Source organism: Rhineura floridana, chromosome 3, assembly GCF_030035675.1.
Source record: "Rhineura floridana isolate rRhiFlo1 chromosome 3, rRhiFlo1.hap2, whole genome shotgun sequence".
Classification (NCBI taxonomy): domain Eukaryota; kingdom Metazoa; phylum Chordata; class Lepidosauria; order Squamata; family Rhineuridae; genus Rhineura; species Rhineura floridana.
In genome coordinates, this window is record NC_084482.1 from 202,284,072 (window position 1) to 202,302,390 (window position 18,319).

Sequence of the window (18,319 nt, forward strand, 5' to 3'; positions counted from 1 at the left end):
GGCAAGCAGCATTCCTTACTAGCGACCTGCAAAGATAAACCTCTGTCACTTTTAGAAACTGACTTATCTTTACAAAAGGGTTAATTTTTAAAAGAAGTGGCTAAATCCAACATTTGCAAGGGACAAGTTTTTTAGAATTTTAAATAGTACTCTGAGTGTGGATCCTTACATAACCAAAACACCACCATGAACTGAACCTTCTGCCTGCAAGTCAGATGATCTACCACTGAACTACGGTCCTGAGCTACAAGGATTCCCAAGGTTTGTAGTGGTAAGGGGGGCAGCAAGACTCCAAACAGCCCAATAAGGACTGAGCATGTTCAATGGCCCCAGAATGCTGAATGTCTGTTGGGATGAAAACTGGGAGAGGAGTGGGATGGAATGGAGTATGTTGGGAAAGGGCATGGCTGGCTGGAACACTGAATGGGAGCGCTCAATTTTTATTTATTTTATTTACTTATTTTTGCAGATCCCATTTGTGGATTGATAAATCTCAATCCCAACATGCTTCCAGCGCCACGTTCTTTATCAGAATGTGAGGACCTAAGCGTGCTTTAAAACGACACTGTATCTGTAGCCAAGAAAAAGTTAGCCCTATGAACATTTCTGGCAAAAAGAGATCTACAACACACATTTAAAGCACATGACTTCCCCCAAAGAATCATGGGAACTGCAGCTCTGCCAGAGGAAAACCACCATTCCCAGAATTCTTTGGGGGAAGCAATGTGCTTTAATTGTGTGTTGGATGTGCTTTAAATGTGTGGTGTGGATCATACACACACACATACAGGACACACCACTCTATCCACCCTAGGGATGTGTCTATTTTACATTTTTCCTTTTTGCCACCATAAACTCAAAGTGTTGGTGTGTATGCGTGTGTGTTTTGATGGACCACCAATGCATTTCCACTTTATAAAGCAAATGTCCCGACTGAAAGGCCTAGTCTTCATTGAGGTGGCAAAACCTGTGCCAGGGCTGTACCACTTTGGACGGCAGGGGAGGACAGATGAGCTGGAGGAAGGTTCCACCCTTCAGCTTTTCTTTTCAGTTTCTACCTGAGTGAATTCCAACAATAAACCCACCAGTTTTCTTAGTCTGCAAACAAAGTGATTAGGAGTTTTATTTATATATTAAAAGGTACTTCAATACAAAACACACGGAAGCGGGTTTTTTCCTAATTTAAAAAATCTCTCTCACAAAACCTGCAAACATTTACCCCTTTCAATAAATATAAATACTCGGAATAGAAATCTGAAATTTAAAATCTGAGGAAAGAGAGGGAGGGAGGGAGGCAAAGACAACATAGTGGCCTGTTCTTGTCAGACTGTCCACAGAGCCTACTGACCCCATCTGCCCTGTGGATAGGAACATCTGATGCCAGCTCCTGTTTCAGTGGGGCTGGTGGCTTTGTTTGCGAGCATGGGGCCTCTGTCTGCACTACATCTGAAGCACTCTTATACCACTTTAAACAGTCCTGGCTTCCTCCAAAGAATCCTGGGAACTATAGTTTGTTAAGGGTGCTGAGAGTTTCCTGGAGAGCCCTGTTCCCTTCACAGAGCTACAATTCCCAAAGAGGTTTAACAATCAGTCCCTCTTCCCAGGGAACCTCCCTTTTAGCAGGAGATTCTCATGCACACCCCTTCCTGATTCAGGGAGAAAGTTGCATGGAAATCTCTTCTAAAACAGAGGTATCGTTTTAGCAGACACTCCTCACCACCAGCTTACCCTTCCAACGGAGAACGTGAAATGGTCTTAAGTCCCCTTCTGCCTTGAGATGCACATAGTAGTTGGCTTCTACTTTCGGTAGCGGCTGGTGGCTCTATGTCAGAGGAATCCACTCCTGGTTTTTCCAGGAGCTGTCCAATGAGCTGTGACCTATTCGCAAAACAGGCTTCAGAATTTTGGACAGCTCCTGGAAAAACCCAGAGTGGATTCCACTGCCCCACTGACATGGAGCCACCTGCCTCCACTTCTGGTGTTTATTGGGACTGGTAGGGCGGAAGACAAGGAGCCCTACTGTAGGTGGAGCCAGAACCAATGAGAAGCAGAGCCAAATAATTCTAGTTTTCTCCCCATCCTCCTCCCTGCTGAGTTCTACAAGAGCAACACTAAGACCAAGGTGCCTGGAGGCTGTGAAGGGCTGGATGTGGGCTAACAAACTGAAACAATCCAGACAAGATGGAAGTACTGCTGGTCAAGGGGAAAACTGCATCAGGGATGGGGTTGCAACCTGTTCTGGATGGGGTTGCACTCCCCTTGAAGGAGCAGGTCCGCAGTCTGGGAGTCCTCCTGGATCCTGCCCTGCTGCTTGAATATCAGGTGGCTGCGGTAGGCAGGAGTGCTTTTGGCCAACTCAAACTGGTCTACCAGCTGCGTCCGTTCCTGGAGGCAGTTGACTTGGCCACAGTGACACATGCATTGGTGACATTGAGGTTTGATTACTGTAACACACTCTATGCGGGGCTGCCTTTGAAAACAGTTTGGAAATCGCAGTTGGTTCAAAATGCAGCAGCCAGAATGTTAACTGGAGCACGGCGCAGGGAGCATATCACCCCTGTGCTTTATCGACTCCACTGGCTCCCAATTTGTTTCCGGGCCCAATTCAAAGTGCTGGTTCTGACCTTTAAAGCCCTAAACGGCCTTGGACCAATGTACCCAAGGGACCGCTTACGCCCATATGTACCTGCCCGGGATTTAAGATCATCTGCCTCTGGTCTCCTTTACGTGCCTGGAGTGAAAGATGTTAGATTGGCAGGCACGCGGGAGAGAGCTCTTTCAGCTGTGGCCCCCAAGCTTTGGAATACTCTACCCCAACCAGGCCGGCTCTGCTCCCTCTCTGTTGGTTTTCTGGAGACTTCTGAAAACGATCTTGTTCCGGAGAACCTTTGGGAAGGACTGAAGGTAGAGCCTGATACTGATTTTATGCCTTCTATGTTAAATTTTACCTTTGTAGTCCCAATCCCTTGCGCGCACGTGTGTGTGTATACTCTGTGTGTGTATATATATATATATATATATATATATATATATATATATACATACATATATACGGGCTTGTGTGTTCCAATGAACCCTGTGAGCGATGCCGTCGGGAGTCATGTACTCCCAGCAGGGTCACCCACGGCGGTAAGGTCAAGAACAGGTGGAGGCTAACAATGTGTATGTTACAATGGCTGTGAAGGCGGATGAAGGCTGCAGCAGATAAAAGACTTCCAATTGTCATGGTACCCATGCCATTGGATCAAAGCCTTTTTCTGTAACATTGTGTGTTGATCATCGTGCACCGATCTCCCCACATAAAACTAATTCACGCACAGGCATCTTGCAAGCAAATTATCTTGGAAGACAATCTTACTCGGCCACGAGTGATCGCCAATGAATTTTGTATATATATATATATATACACATATACATATATATATTGTATTTTATGTATTTTAATTGTATTTTATATATTTTAATTTATTGTAATGTTTTTTGTGATTTTACTGTTTACAATTTTATTATGTACATGTTTGATTTTATTTTTGTAAGCCGCCCTGAGTGCCCTATTACAGGGTAGAAGGGAGGGATAGAAACCTTTTAAATAAATAAATAAATAAATAAGGGGGAGGAAGCTGACAGGCAGTGCCACCCACTGGACTGGTTGTGAAGAAGAAGACAGGCAGGCAGGGCCTGGCTGAGGTTAGTGGGACAAGGCCCTGTTTGCTCTGACCAGCCTCTCCTGTGCACTTCCTCATCTCTGCAGGTATTTGTGGGCTGCATTTCTGTTTAACGCTGCAACCTCTCGGTCACGGCCACAGCCCCTGGGAGAAGCTGAGAGCTCCTTTGCTGAGCCATGCGCTGCTCCATATGCTCCTTTAACAAAGAGGAGGACCTGCCCAAGAGTGGCAGCAGGGGCGCCGGAGGCCACAGAAAGGCTCAAGGGCCATCAGCATCTGCACCACAGCGAGGCAAGTGTCCCTGCTCCCAGGTCTTGCCGCCCGGACAGGAGCAGAGGAAGCTGCCTTACACTGAATCAGATCATTGGTCTATCTAGCTCAGTATTGTTTACCCTGACCGGCAGGAACTCTCCAGGGTTTCAGGCCCTACCTGGAGATGCTGAGAACTGAAGCTGGGACCTTCTGCATGCAAGGCAGATGCTCTGAGCTACAGCGTTAGGAGCACAGCAAGCTGCCTTCTATCTGGTCAGGCCATTTCTCAGCTGAGCCCAATATTGTCCGCTCCAACTGGCAACAGCTCTCCAGAGTTTCTAGCCAATAGCCTTCCTAGTCACCTGCAAGGCTGATGTTTGTAGCTGGAGATAGTGAGGATTGAATCCAGAGCCCTTTGGCATGCAAAGCAGGCGCTTTACCTCTATTTCAGACCACAAAGGATTTCTCCTTGGTAGCATTTGTATTTCTGATCAACACTGATTCTACTGTCAATGCTAGGCTAAAGAGCCAGGCGTCAGATACATGACCTAAGCCCTAAACGACTTAGGTCCCAAATGTCTGAAAGACCGCTTCCTTCCCTACAGAACCTTTTGGGTGTTGAGATCAGCAGAGGGGGCCCTTTTGGTAGTTCCGCCACCCTCAGAATCTCGAGCGGGAGGTGGCCCAGGAGAGGGCATTCTCTGTGGTGGCCCCTAAGCTGTGGAACTCTGTCCCCGACAAGGTGTGTCTGGCAGCTTCATTGTACAACTGTTGCAGAGCTTGGAAAAGTTACTTTTTTGAACTACAACTCCCATCAACCCAATGGGCTCTTTACCCTGGCCTTCGACGCCCGAGATGTCTATTGTTAGGACCCACCCTATTTTTCTATGATGTTGTTTGGGTTGTTTTTAACTGTTCTTAATTACACATTTTAGAATTGTTGTAATCCACCCTGGGACCGCTGGATGAAGGGAGGGAAATAAATTCTAATAATAACAACAACCACAACCTGTACCAGGCAGGCTGCCAGCATCGCTCTGTATCTGGCCTGGTGCCACCTCCAGTTGCCACCAGGGACAGCCCTCAAGATGCAGGCAGGTGCGCTATGCACGCTGGCTGCTTCAGCTGTCCGTGGCAGAGCACACAGTCCGTCTCTGCTGGCGAGCTACCTTGCAACCAGCAGTACACAGTTAGGTCATTTTAGACCTGATGGCCTTACAGGGAATAGGTGGGGCGGAAGAGCCTCTTCAGATGATACAATGTGAATGATCACTTCAAAATGTGCTAGGCCAGCCCTGCTGCATCTGGGGGACCCTCCACTGCCGAGTGGGGCCCCAGACCTCTGCCCCAAAGCCCTGCCTTGACAGCGCCACTTCAGCCTATCCTTGGCTGCCAGATCTAGGGACGAGTCCATGTTCCTGTGAAACAAGGAGCAAGCCATATTCTGCATCAAGACGGGGCCTTCTGGCTCCCTTTGGCCTTCCTGTCACCATTGTTCTTCAGAGCAGACCGAGATGGAAAGCCCCTGGGCCTCCCCTTGCCCACTTCCCCTTGCCGCAGCACCAGCTCGTGATGCTTCCTTAGATGGTGCATCATGCCCGAGTTGGTGAGCTGCCCCATCACCTTCCTGCGGCTGATCTGCCTCCTGCACAGGAGGCATTGCCCCCGCCACGGGTTGTCCATTTGGCGGAAGTACTTCCACACCTCCAAAGTGCGGGGGGCTCCGCCTGGCCTCCTCCCGGAGCCTGCGCAGGGAGTAGAATCGGGGGGATGGCGCTCGGCTTCCATATGCTCTTCCTCCCCCGTCACAACCTGCATGGAGAAGCCACAGCCACTCCTGCTGCCTTGGATGGGGGTGACTTGTGGCTGTGCAGCTGGGAGAGCGATGGGGGAACTCGGAATCGCATCGCTGTAGTCGAGTTCCTGCTCCTCCTTCTCCTGCTGAAGTATGTCCTGGGTGGTAGGGGACAACCTGACAAGGTTGATTTCCCCCAGGTCACCCTCCTGAACCTGAGCCTCCCCTGCAAAGTCCCCCTGGAGAACGGCTTTGGCCATAGTTGTGGGGATGAAAGTCTGGGCAAGAACAGCCTGTTCCTCAGTGGCTGCACCAGTGGTTTTGCCAGTGAACAGTGTGCACCAGGTCATATTTTTCCTTCCTGCTCCAGTGCTGCTCAGTTTGGTAGAACGTCGGAAATCTTCCCCACGTATAAAACAGTGATGCGGTTTCTCTTGGATGTGGATTTCCTCATGCGCCGCAAAGGATCGGCCCTGAAGGAAATTTCCCCCACATTTTAAACACTTATAAGACTTTTCCCCAGTCAGAATTCTTGCATGCATGAGGTTAGAGCCATTATTACAGCTACTCTGGTATACAGAGCATCGCTGAGGCTTCCCTCCAGCATGAATTACCTCATGTGCTCTGAGGTTTGACCTCCACCGGCAGCATTTCCCACAGTGACAAAGGTAGGTTTTGTGGATGGCCCCAGTTTCTTCTTGATCAGAATCGCCTTCGCCACTGGGACAGGCTTCGTTCATGCATTTCCCTGGTTTGGTTCTCCTCTTGCTCTCTGGTCCCTGCTGACTCCCAAGCCTTGCTCCCTCCTCACGATAGTGGAAGGCGTTGCTTCTTTCCAGAGGTGGGTCGCCTGATGCCCTTTGCTCAGAACCACTCTGGGGAAGATGACCCTCCCCATTGCCTGCAAGGACCAAACAAAAAAAAAAGCAGAAGAGAGAGTTGCGTACTTTGCAGGTCAATCGTATGTTTTTATTCAATGGGTTAATGGACAAGCTTAAGCACATGACTTCCCCTAAAGAAACTTGGAAACTGTTGTTTGTTGAGGGGGCTGGGAGGTTCCCTAACCCTAGGCTATAGTTGAAATGTGAAAGAATTTTTTTTAATTAAAGTTTTAGCATCCTCCAAACTGTGCACAATTAATTCTTACCCAATGAACATGCCTGGTCATCATGCTTCTGCTTGGGCTGCCTTTCCCACGAATCCAGGAGCGGATCCTGGTGACCAGTGTCAGAGGGATTCACAGCCACATCCAGAGGCCACAACGCCTAAAACAGCAATGAAAAAATATTCAGGAGAGCTTCTAGAGGTGCAATTCAATTGCATACTGGCAAATTCAGGTAGTGCAAGAAAAGTGATTTGGATCTCTTATGTACCCCCTCTTCCAATTCTGACATCCTGCAGTAAGAAAAATGATACGAAAATATCATTTATATTTTCCATATAACATACAATTTCATTATCTATATCTGTTTTAAAAAGCATTATTGATTTTATCCTCATTTATGGTTATGGTTATATATTTTTGGTTTTAACCATGATGGCTTTATGCATGCTTGTTTTTAATTGGACTGTGGATTCTACCTGTGTTTTATCTCCCAATTTTATACATACATTGCTTGGAGAGCCTTTTGATCAATGGTTTATACAATTCCAAATCAATAGTCAAGAAATCAGAAGAAGGCTAGGACTGGGGAGGGCAGCTATGAGAGAACTAGAAAAGGCCCTCAAATGCAAAGATGTATCACTGAACACCAAAGTCAGGACCATTCACACCATGGTATTCCTGATCTCTATGTATGGATGTGAAAGTTGGACAGTGAAAAAAGCGGGTAAGAGAAAAATCAACTGCTTTGAAATGTGGTGTTGGAGGAGAGCTTTGCACATACCATGGACTGCGAAAAAGACAAATAATTGGGTGTTAGAACAAATTAAACCAGAACTGTCACTAGAAGCTAAAATGATGAAACTGAGGTTATCATACTTTGGACACATAATGAGAGGATGTGATTCACTAGAAAAGACAATAATGCTGGGAAAAACAGAAGGGAGTAGAAAAAGAGGAAGGCCAAACAAGAGATGGATTGATTGCATAAAGGAAGCCACAGACCTGAACTTGCAAGATCTGAACAGGGTGGTTCAAGACAGATGCTCTTGGAGGTTGCTGATTCATAGGGTTGCCATAAGTCATAATCAACTTGAAGGCATACAATAAAGACAAACCACAAGTATTCAGGGGCATACTGTCTCTGACATTCAAGGAGACAGTTACTTGTTCAGGTTTATACTGATGTTTTCAGATGATATCTAATTGTTCTGTGCTGCTCTAAAATACGGATTTGTGATTATATTTTCTGAATTTATTTCTGATATTTTTACGTTCCTGCAAAGTGTTCAGAGACTTCTTTGAAATATAGAGCAGTACATAAATCACCTAAATTAAAAGAAATAAAAAGAACAGACTATTAAAAAAATAGCTTCCCAGATCATCTTTATTCCAACTAAATTCCACTAGAAACCTGCTTGGGAGAAGCTACAAAAATCGAGATGAAAATGTTGGTGGCCTCTGGTATTTTGATCCCCTTTAGACAACAGGCTGCACGAGATTCCTAGCCTGCCAAGAAACACAAAAGCTGGAGAATTCAGTGCCTCCCAACTCCCCCCTCGGGGACAGTGGTGGCTGGGGTCCATCGGGACTGGTAGGGTGGAAGGCACAGCCACCAAGAGTAGGTGGAGGAGGAGTCAGAGCCAATCACATGTGGAGCCAACTGATTCTAGTTGTTGCCTCCCTCCTCCTCCCTCCTGAGTTCTGCAAAGGGATAGGAAACTGACAGTCAGTGCCACCCCGAGGACTGCATGCAAGTAAGAAGGTAGGGCAGATGGCGGCTGGCTAAGGACAGACTGAGGCTGGTGGAGCAATGCCCCAGTCGCCCCTAAAGGACCAGCCTCCACTGCTCGGGGACCAATTGAATGACCAACATCGAAACCACCTCACCTCTCCTTCCTGTTTCACCATTTTCTGTTTCAGCAGGAAATCCTCAGCTAGGACCACAGCCTGGGCGCAGGTCTCCGGGCCCCGTTCCCTGACCCAGCTCTACATTTCCTGTGGAAGGACGGTCAGGAACTGTTCCAGGATCAGCAGCACCAGAATTTCCTCCTTGGTGCGGGTCTCTGCGGTCTCTGCTTTCAGCCACCAGCAGCAGAGCTCTTGGACCCGACTATACACTGCACGTGGCCCCTCCGTGTCCCGGTAGCAGAACTGCCTGAAGTGCTGGCGCTGCCTCTCCCTCAAGATGGCCTCCCCTTGCAAGATGGCTGCCTTCACCTTCCCATAGTCGCCCCTGTCCTGGGAACCGAGGCCACTGAAGGCCTGCTCGGCCTCTCCGCTCAGGGACGGCAGGAGGAGGGTCACCCACTTGTCTCAAGGCCATCGGCAGGCTGAGGCAACTTGCTCAAAGGAGGCCAGGAAAGCCTTAGTGTCCTCCCATGGAGTGGGCTCCTTAGACGTCCAAGGGCTCCCCCATCCTGCCTTAGGAGGCTGCAGAAACCTCAGGAACTCCTGCCACTGGGCTTCCCAGCACTGGTGGGCTCCCTCTTCCAGTTCCTTTTTAATACATGGCAGAGATGATACAGTCTGAAACTCTCCAACGCTCCCCACGTGTACAAGCTGTGGGTCTTTTGTTCCCCCCAGATCGATCCATAGTTTTTCTCTGGGGGTGTTCCACTCTCCCTTTTCAGTTCTGGAGCCTTTCTTGCCCCTTTCTCCACAAAAACGTTCACCTCCGCACTCGAGGTCTCCATCAAACTATTCCAGTGTGAGAACAAACGTTCAGCCTTGGAGAAGCTTTCCTTGGGTTAAGCCACTCCTATGGGTGACTCTCACTGAATAGCAGTCCTGCTAGGAAAGAGTAAGTACCACACAGCTCACTGGTTAAGTGGTACAGACTTCTCCTAAGTTAGGCGGGAAAAGACAAATCAATATGCAAGAAAATATTCAGAAAGTAACATTCCGCATCAGCCAAAGCAACTGTACATAGGGACTCAGAAGGCTGCCTTATACTGAGTCAGACCATCAGTCTGTTTCACTTAGTAGTGTCTACACTGACTGGCAGCAGCTCTCCAAGGTTCCCAACCCTACCTGGAGATGCCCAGGGATTGAACCTAGGACCCCTTGCAAGCAAAGCAGATGCTCTACCCACTGACCGATGACCTTTCCCAATAAAACGGGGAGGGTCAGGGACCCTTGGCATGTGCCAAGGATATCTGAAGGTGTCATGGTGCCCACAGGAGCCATGTAGGAGAGCCCAGGTCTACTCTGACTAGCAGTGTCACTCCAGGGTTTCAGGGTGGGGCCATTCTCAGCCCCAGCTGAATGCACTGGGCATCACCACAGATGAGTGGAGAGCATCTGCTGCCTGTGCCGATGGTTCCAGGTTCAATCCCCAGCAATGCCAGATAGGGTTGGGAGAGAACCTTGGAGAGCTGCTGCCAGTCAGTGTAGACAATACTAAGCTAAACAGGCCAATGGTCTGACTCAGTACAAGGCAGCTCCCTATGTTCCTGTGCTTTAGCTGGAGCCACTGGAAGGCACAGCTACAAGGATCATTTCAGAAGCTAGCAAATCCACAGCAACTTCGAATAACTGGGACACCATCCTTCCCCTTATGGCATGCTAGAACTGCTTTAAGGTTTGGAAAAGAGGGTGTCTGGGTAAGCATGCTGTTCTCCCCTGATCTGGCAGCCCAGTGTCAGGACACCTATTCAACAACTTTCCCTTCTACAATTTATTTCTTCTCCATCACCTGCCTCTCTTCTCTTAAAGGTAAATCCCACTGAGTGCAATGGAATACAGTACTCCCAGGTAAGAGTGCTGTGTTTAGTATTGCCATCATCCATCTACCTAATATCACCTGAGGTGGAGGCTGGTCATATATCCAAGTTGTCTATGAAGGACAGATAAATCTCCTCTGTACTGATTCAGGCCACTGGTCCATCTAGTTCAAATCAAATCAAATATATTTATTACGGTCATAGACCAAAGGTCCATCTAGTTCAATGGCAGTGGCTCTGCAAGATTTCAGCCAGGGAGTCTTTTCCCGTGCCATTGGGGATTAAACTTGGGACCTTCTGCATGCAAAGCAGATGCTCGGCCGAGCTATGGCCCTCCCCTATGGTTCAACAAGGCAAATGGGGCACTGCCCCACCAACCTGCCTTCTTACTTACAACCAATCAGAGGGTGGCTCAGCCTGTCATTGGTTCTGGCTCCACCTAATGTTGGGCTTCCTGCCTTCTGCCCTACCAGGCTCAATGGGCATTCGCCACCGCTGATTCTTCTGCACTCCATCAGAATACTGTTTCAAATTGTGGACCTTCAGGCTTTAACAACATGCTCCAATTTCACCCACCCACCGACCCACATTTCCCCTTTTCCTTTTTGCTTAACATCCAGCCAGAACTTCTAAAGAACTTCTGACTAAAGACTAGCTTGTGACATTTGAGTTAGTCCTAATCAAGGTATTAATCTCCCCCCAGACACACACATTTTAACAAAATCCCTTGAATTTACCTCTCCCTTGCAGCTAAACAATACACTCCTCTCCTGACCTGACAATCTGTTGTTTACAGCTCCTGTTTTCCCCAAAGCTAAAGAAAAAAAAAATCGAAAGCCAGATTCCCATAGACAGGAAGTGCCTTCTCTCATCGGTTTACCCCAAAGAGATTTATCACACACAAAACAGTCTTCATTTCCGGGTCTTTTAGAATTTTACATTTGCAGTGGAAGTACGTGGGAGGCAGTGGGTAAAATGTCAAATAAAATTCTGTTCGTTGTAGTGCTTTGAAATAAATACGTCGCTCTGCCCCCCCCACAATCACACCCCCAAAAAGTGAGTGTCTACCTAGAATTAAATTCCATTGAATTCAGTAGGATTTACTCGCGTCTAAGTGGGTATAGGACTTTGCAACCTGAATGAGCCTGATTCTTACATCGATCGCGTGCGTGTTAAAAACAGAAAAAGCCTTTTGGGTATCTGGGGCTACTCCTGTCTGTCCTCAGTACCCTGTCAGAATTTAAAATAATATGTTACTCCTTTAAGAGAATCCGCAATCCTAACCATGTCTTCTCGTAAGTAAATCCTATTGAATTCAGTGGGGCTTACTCCCAGGTAAACGGGGTTAGGCATACATGCTTAGGTAGTTTGAGCTGTGTACACACCATACATTGAAAACACGTTATTTCCCCCAAAGAATCCAGGGAACTGTAGTTTACGCCTGGCAGAGCTACAGTTCCCAAGACTGTTTGGGGAAAATAATGTGCTTTCAGTGTGCCTTAAAAGCATGGCATAAAAAATTACAATGGCCCACTAAGAGTTTTCCTGCAACATGCTCTGACAATTACAAATACAGCCTTCAGTTTCAGTTGGGGTGTGGGAAACTCCCCACCCGATGCCTTCAAAGGCAGAAATCCAACTGGATCAGTCTGCCCTCACTGCAGACTGCACTGCATCTCCATGATGGGGAGTGTTGTATCTGTTGAATTTCTGCCTGTCACACGGCCTTTAAAAAACAGGAACTCCCACCCACTCTCCTGTAACTGTTTTCAAACCATTTCAACCAAAGCTTTCTTGTGCTTTTCAACTATACCCTGACAGATAAAAATTCAACAGGTTATAACTTTCTTGTCACAACTCCTGTTGGATTTCTGCCTTGTTTTGTACTTTTTGGGGGCAGAGAGCAAGATTTCAAAGGGCTGCTCTATCCTCCGCCTGCTTTTTAGATTCGTCGCACTAGTCCATAGGCAATCGGAACTATCTCTAGGGAAGTATGAAAACCGTAACTCTTGCCATGTTAAAGGAATTCCCTCTTTCTACCGTGGCCCCATTAGGAATCAAAACGGAACTCCATGGTTTTAACCCTCTAGTACAGCCTTTCCCAACCAGTATGCCTCCAGATGTTGTTGGACCACAACTCCCATCTTTCCTGACCATTGACAATGCTGGCTGAGGCTGATGGGAGTTGTGGTCCAACAACATCTGGAGGCACACTGGTTGGGAAAGGTTGCTCTAGTAGTACCTTTCAGCTTTCTTTCAGGGGGAGGAACGGATGCGCCTTGAACCTCTTCCAAACACAAACTGTAGCTGCATCTTGGAACCACTTCTGGCCCGAGGGCCATGTTCCCTTCCGAGCAACATTCTGGGGGGTGACATGCCAGTGGTGGGCAGACCCACAGACCAAAGTGGTCAGAGCAAGGAATGCACATTTTCCCTTTGGTACATTAGGCTAGTTCCTACACACATCCGGCTCTGTCCATCCAAGAAAGCAAAGGCACGATCAGATTTCAAAGACACACTCCAGCCAGGCAAAACCACTTGGAGGTGGAAAGTCCTGCCAGTGAGGGGTGTGGCCTGGATAGGGTCCCGAGGGCCAGTTACAAAGACCTGGGGTTGCGTTTGGGCGCCTGCCCTGGGCATGAAGTTCCCCATCCCTGGGCTGTGTGAACTGCATAACACTGGTACTTTAAAGGCTGTCTGCAGGGGCCCTTGGCCAGGGCCCGATTTGGCCACCCGCTGGCGCCAGCCCTGCCTCCACTGTCTGTGGCTGTGTGCTTCTGAAGACCAGTTGCTGGGAATCACTTGTGGGAAGAGTCGTGTTGTTGCACTCAGGTCCTGATTGTGGGTTTCTCTTTGAGGCATCTGGTTGGCTGCTGAGAATAGGATGTTGGACTAGATGGGCCATTGGCCTTATCCAGCAGGGTTTTTATGTTCTCATGAGTAAGGCCAGGTTGGGGAAAGCTGCGATATAGACTTTTCTGGGGGTAAGCTCCATTTAACTCAAGGGAATTCACTCTTTATGGGTTCATCTTGGAGGGTTAGTGTGTTGGACTGTGACCTGGGAGACCAGGGTTCGAATCCCCACACAGCCATGAAGTTCACTGGGTGACCTTGGGCCAGTCACTGCCTCTCAGCCTCAGAGGAAGGCAATGGTAAACCCCCTCTGAATACCGCTTACCATGAAAACCCATTAATGGGGTCGCCATAAGTCAGAATGGACTTGAAGGCGGTCCATTTCCATTTCGGAGGGAGAGGCACATGGTTTTGGGACTGGCTCCAGGGCCTCCCTTCACCTTAACCTGTCAAGATAAGTATCAAGATGCAGGACTGGGCTTCCTGCTTGTCTTTTGTCCCCAGTATCTAATCCTCACCACTTTTCATATGCATATTATTTGCCCAGTTGAGGATATCAATGGGTTCCAAAACACAAGCGTTTTGTAAGAAGGATGCTAATCTTTGGAAGTGCCAGAACTCTTTTATTGCTGCTGTTAATGCTGAGGGAGATTGCCACTTTTTCCCTCTTGCAAGGGCTTCTTTAGACAGCTGGGTGAAAAGGTGGCTGTTCAACTGGTGCCATTTTGTCCAGGTGCAGCAAGCAAATCCAACAACTGCAGGGATGATAGTTGCTCCTGCCTTTTGTGCAAATCTCCTCAGAAGGCACAAAGCCTCCCCCCCCATTATTATCATGACTGGGTGACTGTGGGCTAGCCAAAACTACCTCACAGAGTTGTTGTGAGGATAAAATTGGGAGGGAGAGAACCATGCATGCCACCCAGAATTCCTTAGAGGAGAGGTGGGATATAGATGTAATAATACTAATAGGAAAGATGGGATATAAATGTTATAATAATATTAATACTTACTACTACTCTGCTTTCTGTCTCCTCCAAGGTTTTGTGATGGTCCTTTGAGGTCTGCAAGGGGAATAGGGCATCTCATAACAACTGTCAGCATCCTTCACAAACTACAATTCCAAAAAATTATTTGGGGGAGGACACAATTTTTTAATGTGGAAGAAATGCTTGGTGTGGATGTGGCCTTAATCTTGGCTTATATCATAAAATTTTATTTATTTATTTATTAGATTTTTATACCGCCCGACTAGCAATAGCTCTCTGGGCGGTGTACAACAGAAAATACGAAATACATCTCATAAAAAGTGCATAATAAATATTACAAAAACGTATAAAGTACAAAAATCAGATTACATAATTTTTTAAAATTTAAATTAAAATGCCATAGAAAAGAGGCAGGTCTTAAGCTGGCGCCGAAAAGACAGCAGCGTCGGCGCCATACGCACCTCAACGGGGAGACTATTCCAGAGTTCGGGGGTCACCACTGAGAAGGCCCTAGTTCTTGTCACCACCCTCCGAGCCTCTCTATGAGTCGGGACTCGGAGGAGGGCCTTCGATGTAGAGCGCAGTGTCCGGGCAGGTTCATATCGGGAGAGGCGTTCCGACAGGTATTGTGGTCCCGTGCCGTATAGGGCTTTATAGGTTAAAACCAACACTTTGAATCTGGCCCGGAAGCATATTGGCAGCCAATGTAAGTGAGCCAGAACAGGTGTTATGTATTCCGACCGCTTAGTCCTCATTATTATTCTGGCCGCCGCATTTTGGACAAGCTGTAGCTTCCGAACTGTCTTCAAAGGCAGCCCAACGTAGAGTGCATTGCAGTAGTCTAATCGCGAGGTTACCAGAGCATGTACAACTGATGTAAGGTCCCCTCTGCTCAGGTAGGGACGTAGCTGGGCTACCAACCAAAGTTGGTAGAACGCGTTCCGAGCCACCGAGGCCACTTGAGCCTCAAGTGACAGGGAAGGATCTAAGAAAACTCCCAGACTACGAACCCGTTCCTTTAGGGGGAGTGTAACCCCATCCAGGACAGGGTAAATAGAGAAACCATCCACGAGCAGCATCTCAGCCTTGTCTGGATTGAGCCTCAGTTTGTTAGCTCCCATCCAGTCCATTATCACGGCCGGGCAGTGGTTCAGCACATTGACAGCCTCACCTGAAGAAGATGAAAAGGAGAAGTAGAGCTGCGTGTCATCAGCGTACTGATGACAACGCACTCCAAAACTCCTCATGACCGCACCCAATGGCTTCATGTAGATGTTGAAAAGCATGGGGGACAGAACCGATCCCTGCGGGACCCCACATTGGAGGTCCCACGGTGTCGAGCAATGTTCCCCAAGCACTACCTTCTGGAGACGACCCGCCAAGTGGGAGCGGAACCACTGCCAAGCAGTGCCTCCAACTCCCAACTCCGCGAGCCTCTCCAGAAGGATACCGTGGTCGATGGTATCAAAAGCCGCTGAGAGATCAAGGAGAATCAGCAGAGTTACACTCCCTCTGTCCCTCTCCCGACATAGGTCATCATACAGAGCGACCAAGGCTGTCTCAGTGCCGAAACCGGGCCTGAAACCCGATTGAAATGGATCTAGATAATCAGTTTCATCCAATAGCGCCTGGAGTTGGCCAGCAACCACTCGTTCCAGGATCTTGCCCAGGAATGGAACATTCGCTACTGGTCTGTAGCTGTTGAAATTTTCTGGGTCCAAGGAAGGTTTTTTCAGGAGTGGTCTTACTGCCGCCTCCTTCAGACAACCAGGGACCACTCCCTCTCGTAAAGAGGTGTTTATCACTTCCCTGGCCCAGCCAACTGTTCCATCCCTGCTAGCTTTTATAAGCCAAGAGGGGCAAGGATCTAGTACCGAAGTGGTTGCACGTACCTGTCCAAGTACCTTGTCCACATCCTCGAGCTGAACCAACTGAAACTCATCCAATAAAATATGACAAGACTGCGCTCTGGACACCTCAATAGGATCAACTGCTATAAACTGGGAGTCTAAGTCCCAACGGATGCATAGGATCTTATATTGGAAGTGTCCAGCAAACTCATTACAGCGGGCTACCGATGACTCTGCCATGTCCTGAGAGCCAGAATGAAGTAACCCTCGGACTACTCTAAAAAGCTCCGCTGGGCGGGAAAGAGATGACTTAATGGTGGTAGTGAAGTATTGTTTTTTCGCCACCCTCACCGCTTCTAAGTACAGCTTAGTGGAACCACTTACCAGCGCATAATTGCATCCATCGGGAGTTCGCCTCCACTTCCGCTCAAGCCGTCTCCTATTTTGTTTCATCGCTCTCAGCTCCGGGGTATACCATGGAGCTGCATGAGCTCCAAGTAGCCCAAGGAAGAACAGTCCCTCAGTTTGTGCTTTTTTAAACATAAAATGAAGGTTCCCCCACCCCCACAGAAGAAACAATATCTTAGCAGTGCACAGGAGCCTGGCCCGCCATATGTTGTGCAGAGAAAAATGCGGCCTCCATGACTTTCAGCCTGGTGTCGATGGCTGTAATGCAAATGTCCTCAAATTTTTTTCAAGGTCTCCTCAAGCAAGTTGAGACGGATCTCCAAGCTCTGTGCTGTGAAAGCAATAGAAAAAGTAGCTTTAGATTGTATACTCATGTACTATCCATTATGTTCCAGCTATATGCACATCATGGACTTTGATTGTTTATGCACTGTGGGGAGTGCAGAAACAGCAGCCAAAAAAACACATTTTTTTAATATAAATTCAGCTCACCATGATTTGAACATTTGCTTTCCATCACTTTAATTCTGCATAGGACATTCTCAATACTTGTTGTCTGCGTGGACTTTGTCAGCTTATCAGTTTGCGTACACATGTCGATATAACACGTTAAGTACTTCTGTGTGTGCATCCGTTTTAATGCTGGGCATTCTCCTACAAAGTAACAGATACACAAAGGGGCATTTAATATGCTGGTAAAGGAGAATACATACCATCCTATGCCTTCCATTTTCTATGGTTGCTGTTATATGCCTTAAAGATGATTGCAACCTATGGCGAACCTAAGATTCCTTTGTTGACGTTTATTCATAGGGTTTTCAGGGAAAGGGGTATTTCGTGGAGTTTTGCCATTTCCTTCTGCTGCAGCCAGTCTGCAGCAGCTGTGTAGGCACTGCTCAGCTTGCCACAGCAGCGCAGTCACAAGTTTCCTTGTGCAACACTGGCAGCTGTGGGCCAACAATGCTCCTTTGGACTCTGCAGCTTGCCCATGGCTGAACTAGTGGCAGGGCACGTAACCACAGAGCCACTTACTGTGGTGGTGATCTTTAGGTGGGCCTTGAAACACAGGAGACATGTGCAAGGATTAGAAGCCACAGACTGTGGTCTTCAAGCCAGTCTGTCCTCCCAACTGCACTATACCAGCTGTTTAACGTTGCAATTGTTTGTAGCTTCAATTTATAAATAAACAGAAACCCTTTCTTTTGGGGATGATTTAGGGACGTTGCTTATCCAGATGTTCTGTGTTCCAATTTTTTTCCATCCTGAAATTAAAAAAAAAGGGCATACCTGAATCACTGTCCTGATTTTGTCCGGGGGGGGGGGTAAACAACAATAACTGCTGAGTCATCATGGTCATGACCTGAAATCTGAGTTTGTTCATCCTCCTCTTCTGATGAGATTGGATGCACTGTGGGTTCAGAATGCTATTGGTAATACACAGAACTGTTTACCAAGGCATAACATGAAATGCAATGCATCCCTTTTCCTTGTTGCTTAACAAAGGAGCAGGTAACAAACCAGATGACAGATTAGGCTCTCCTTATTGTATCAAAATCATACTGTGTCAACCCTGAACAACTAATGAGTGACTTATATTACATCCCAGCACCTAAGTATATCACCAAACATCCAAAGCAGCACCGGGTAATTATTGCAGAGTGGAAAAGAAAGTTAAATTTGCAG

At 47.6% G+C, this 18,319-nt stretch overlaps 1 protein-coding gene across 3 annotated transcripts; it reads right to left on the reverse strand.

Moving 5' to 3' along the window:
- Nucleotides 1–1,146: 1,146 nt before the first annotated feature.
- On the reverse strand, nucleotides 1,147–11,400 carry LOC133381147 (zinc finger and SCAN domain-containing protein 12-like). 3 transcript variants are annotated; one of them, XM_061619769.1, is made up of 5 exons: nucleotides 11,277–11,400; nucleotides 8,705–9,660; nucleotides 6,860–6,977; nucleotides 6,327–6,613; nucleotides 1,147–6,185 (listed from the first exon to the last, which is right to left on the reverse strand). In XM_061619769.1, exons 2-5 carry the CDS (start codon nucleotides 8,723–8,725, stop codon nucleotides 5,367–5,369), a joined length of 1,245 nt encoding a protein of 414 aa, XP_061475753.1. In that variant the 5' UTR covers nucleotides 8,726–9,660; nucleotides 11,277–11,400; the 3' UTR covers nucleotides 1,147–5,366. The 3 variants fall into 3 exon arrangements, with proteins under 3 accessions (XP_061475753.1, XP_061475751.1, XP_061475752.1); XM_061619767.1 differs by having other exon boundaries at nucleotides 1,147–6,613; XM_061619768.1 differs by having other exon boundaries at nucleotides 1,147–6,613; nucleotides 8,705–9,604; nucleotides 11,315–11,348.
- Nucleotides 11,401–18,319: the final 6,919 nt, after the last annotated feature.

Excerpts from the sequence above, each read along its gene's own strand:
- LOC133381147 (XM_061619767.1), bottom strand. The coding sequence starts at position 8,725 with ATGGTGAAACAGGAAGGAGAG. Across the intron at positions 6,978-8,704 it reads TGGTGAAACAGGAAGGAGAG|GCGTTGTGGCCTCTGGATGT; the intron begins GTGAGGTGGTTT and ends TTGCTGTTTTAG. Across the intron at positions 6,614-6,859 it reads TGACCAGGCATGTTCATTGG|GCAATGGGGAGGGTCATCTT; the intron begins GTAAGAATTAAT and ends TGGTCCTTGCAG.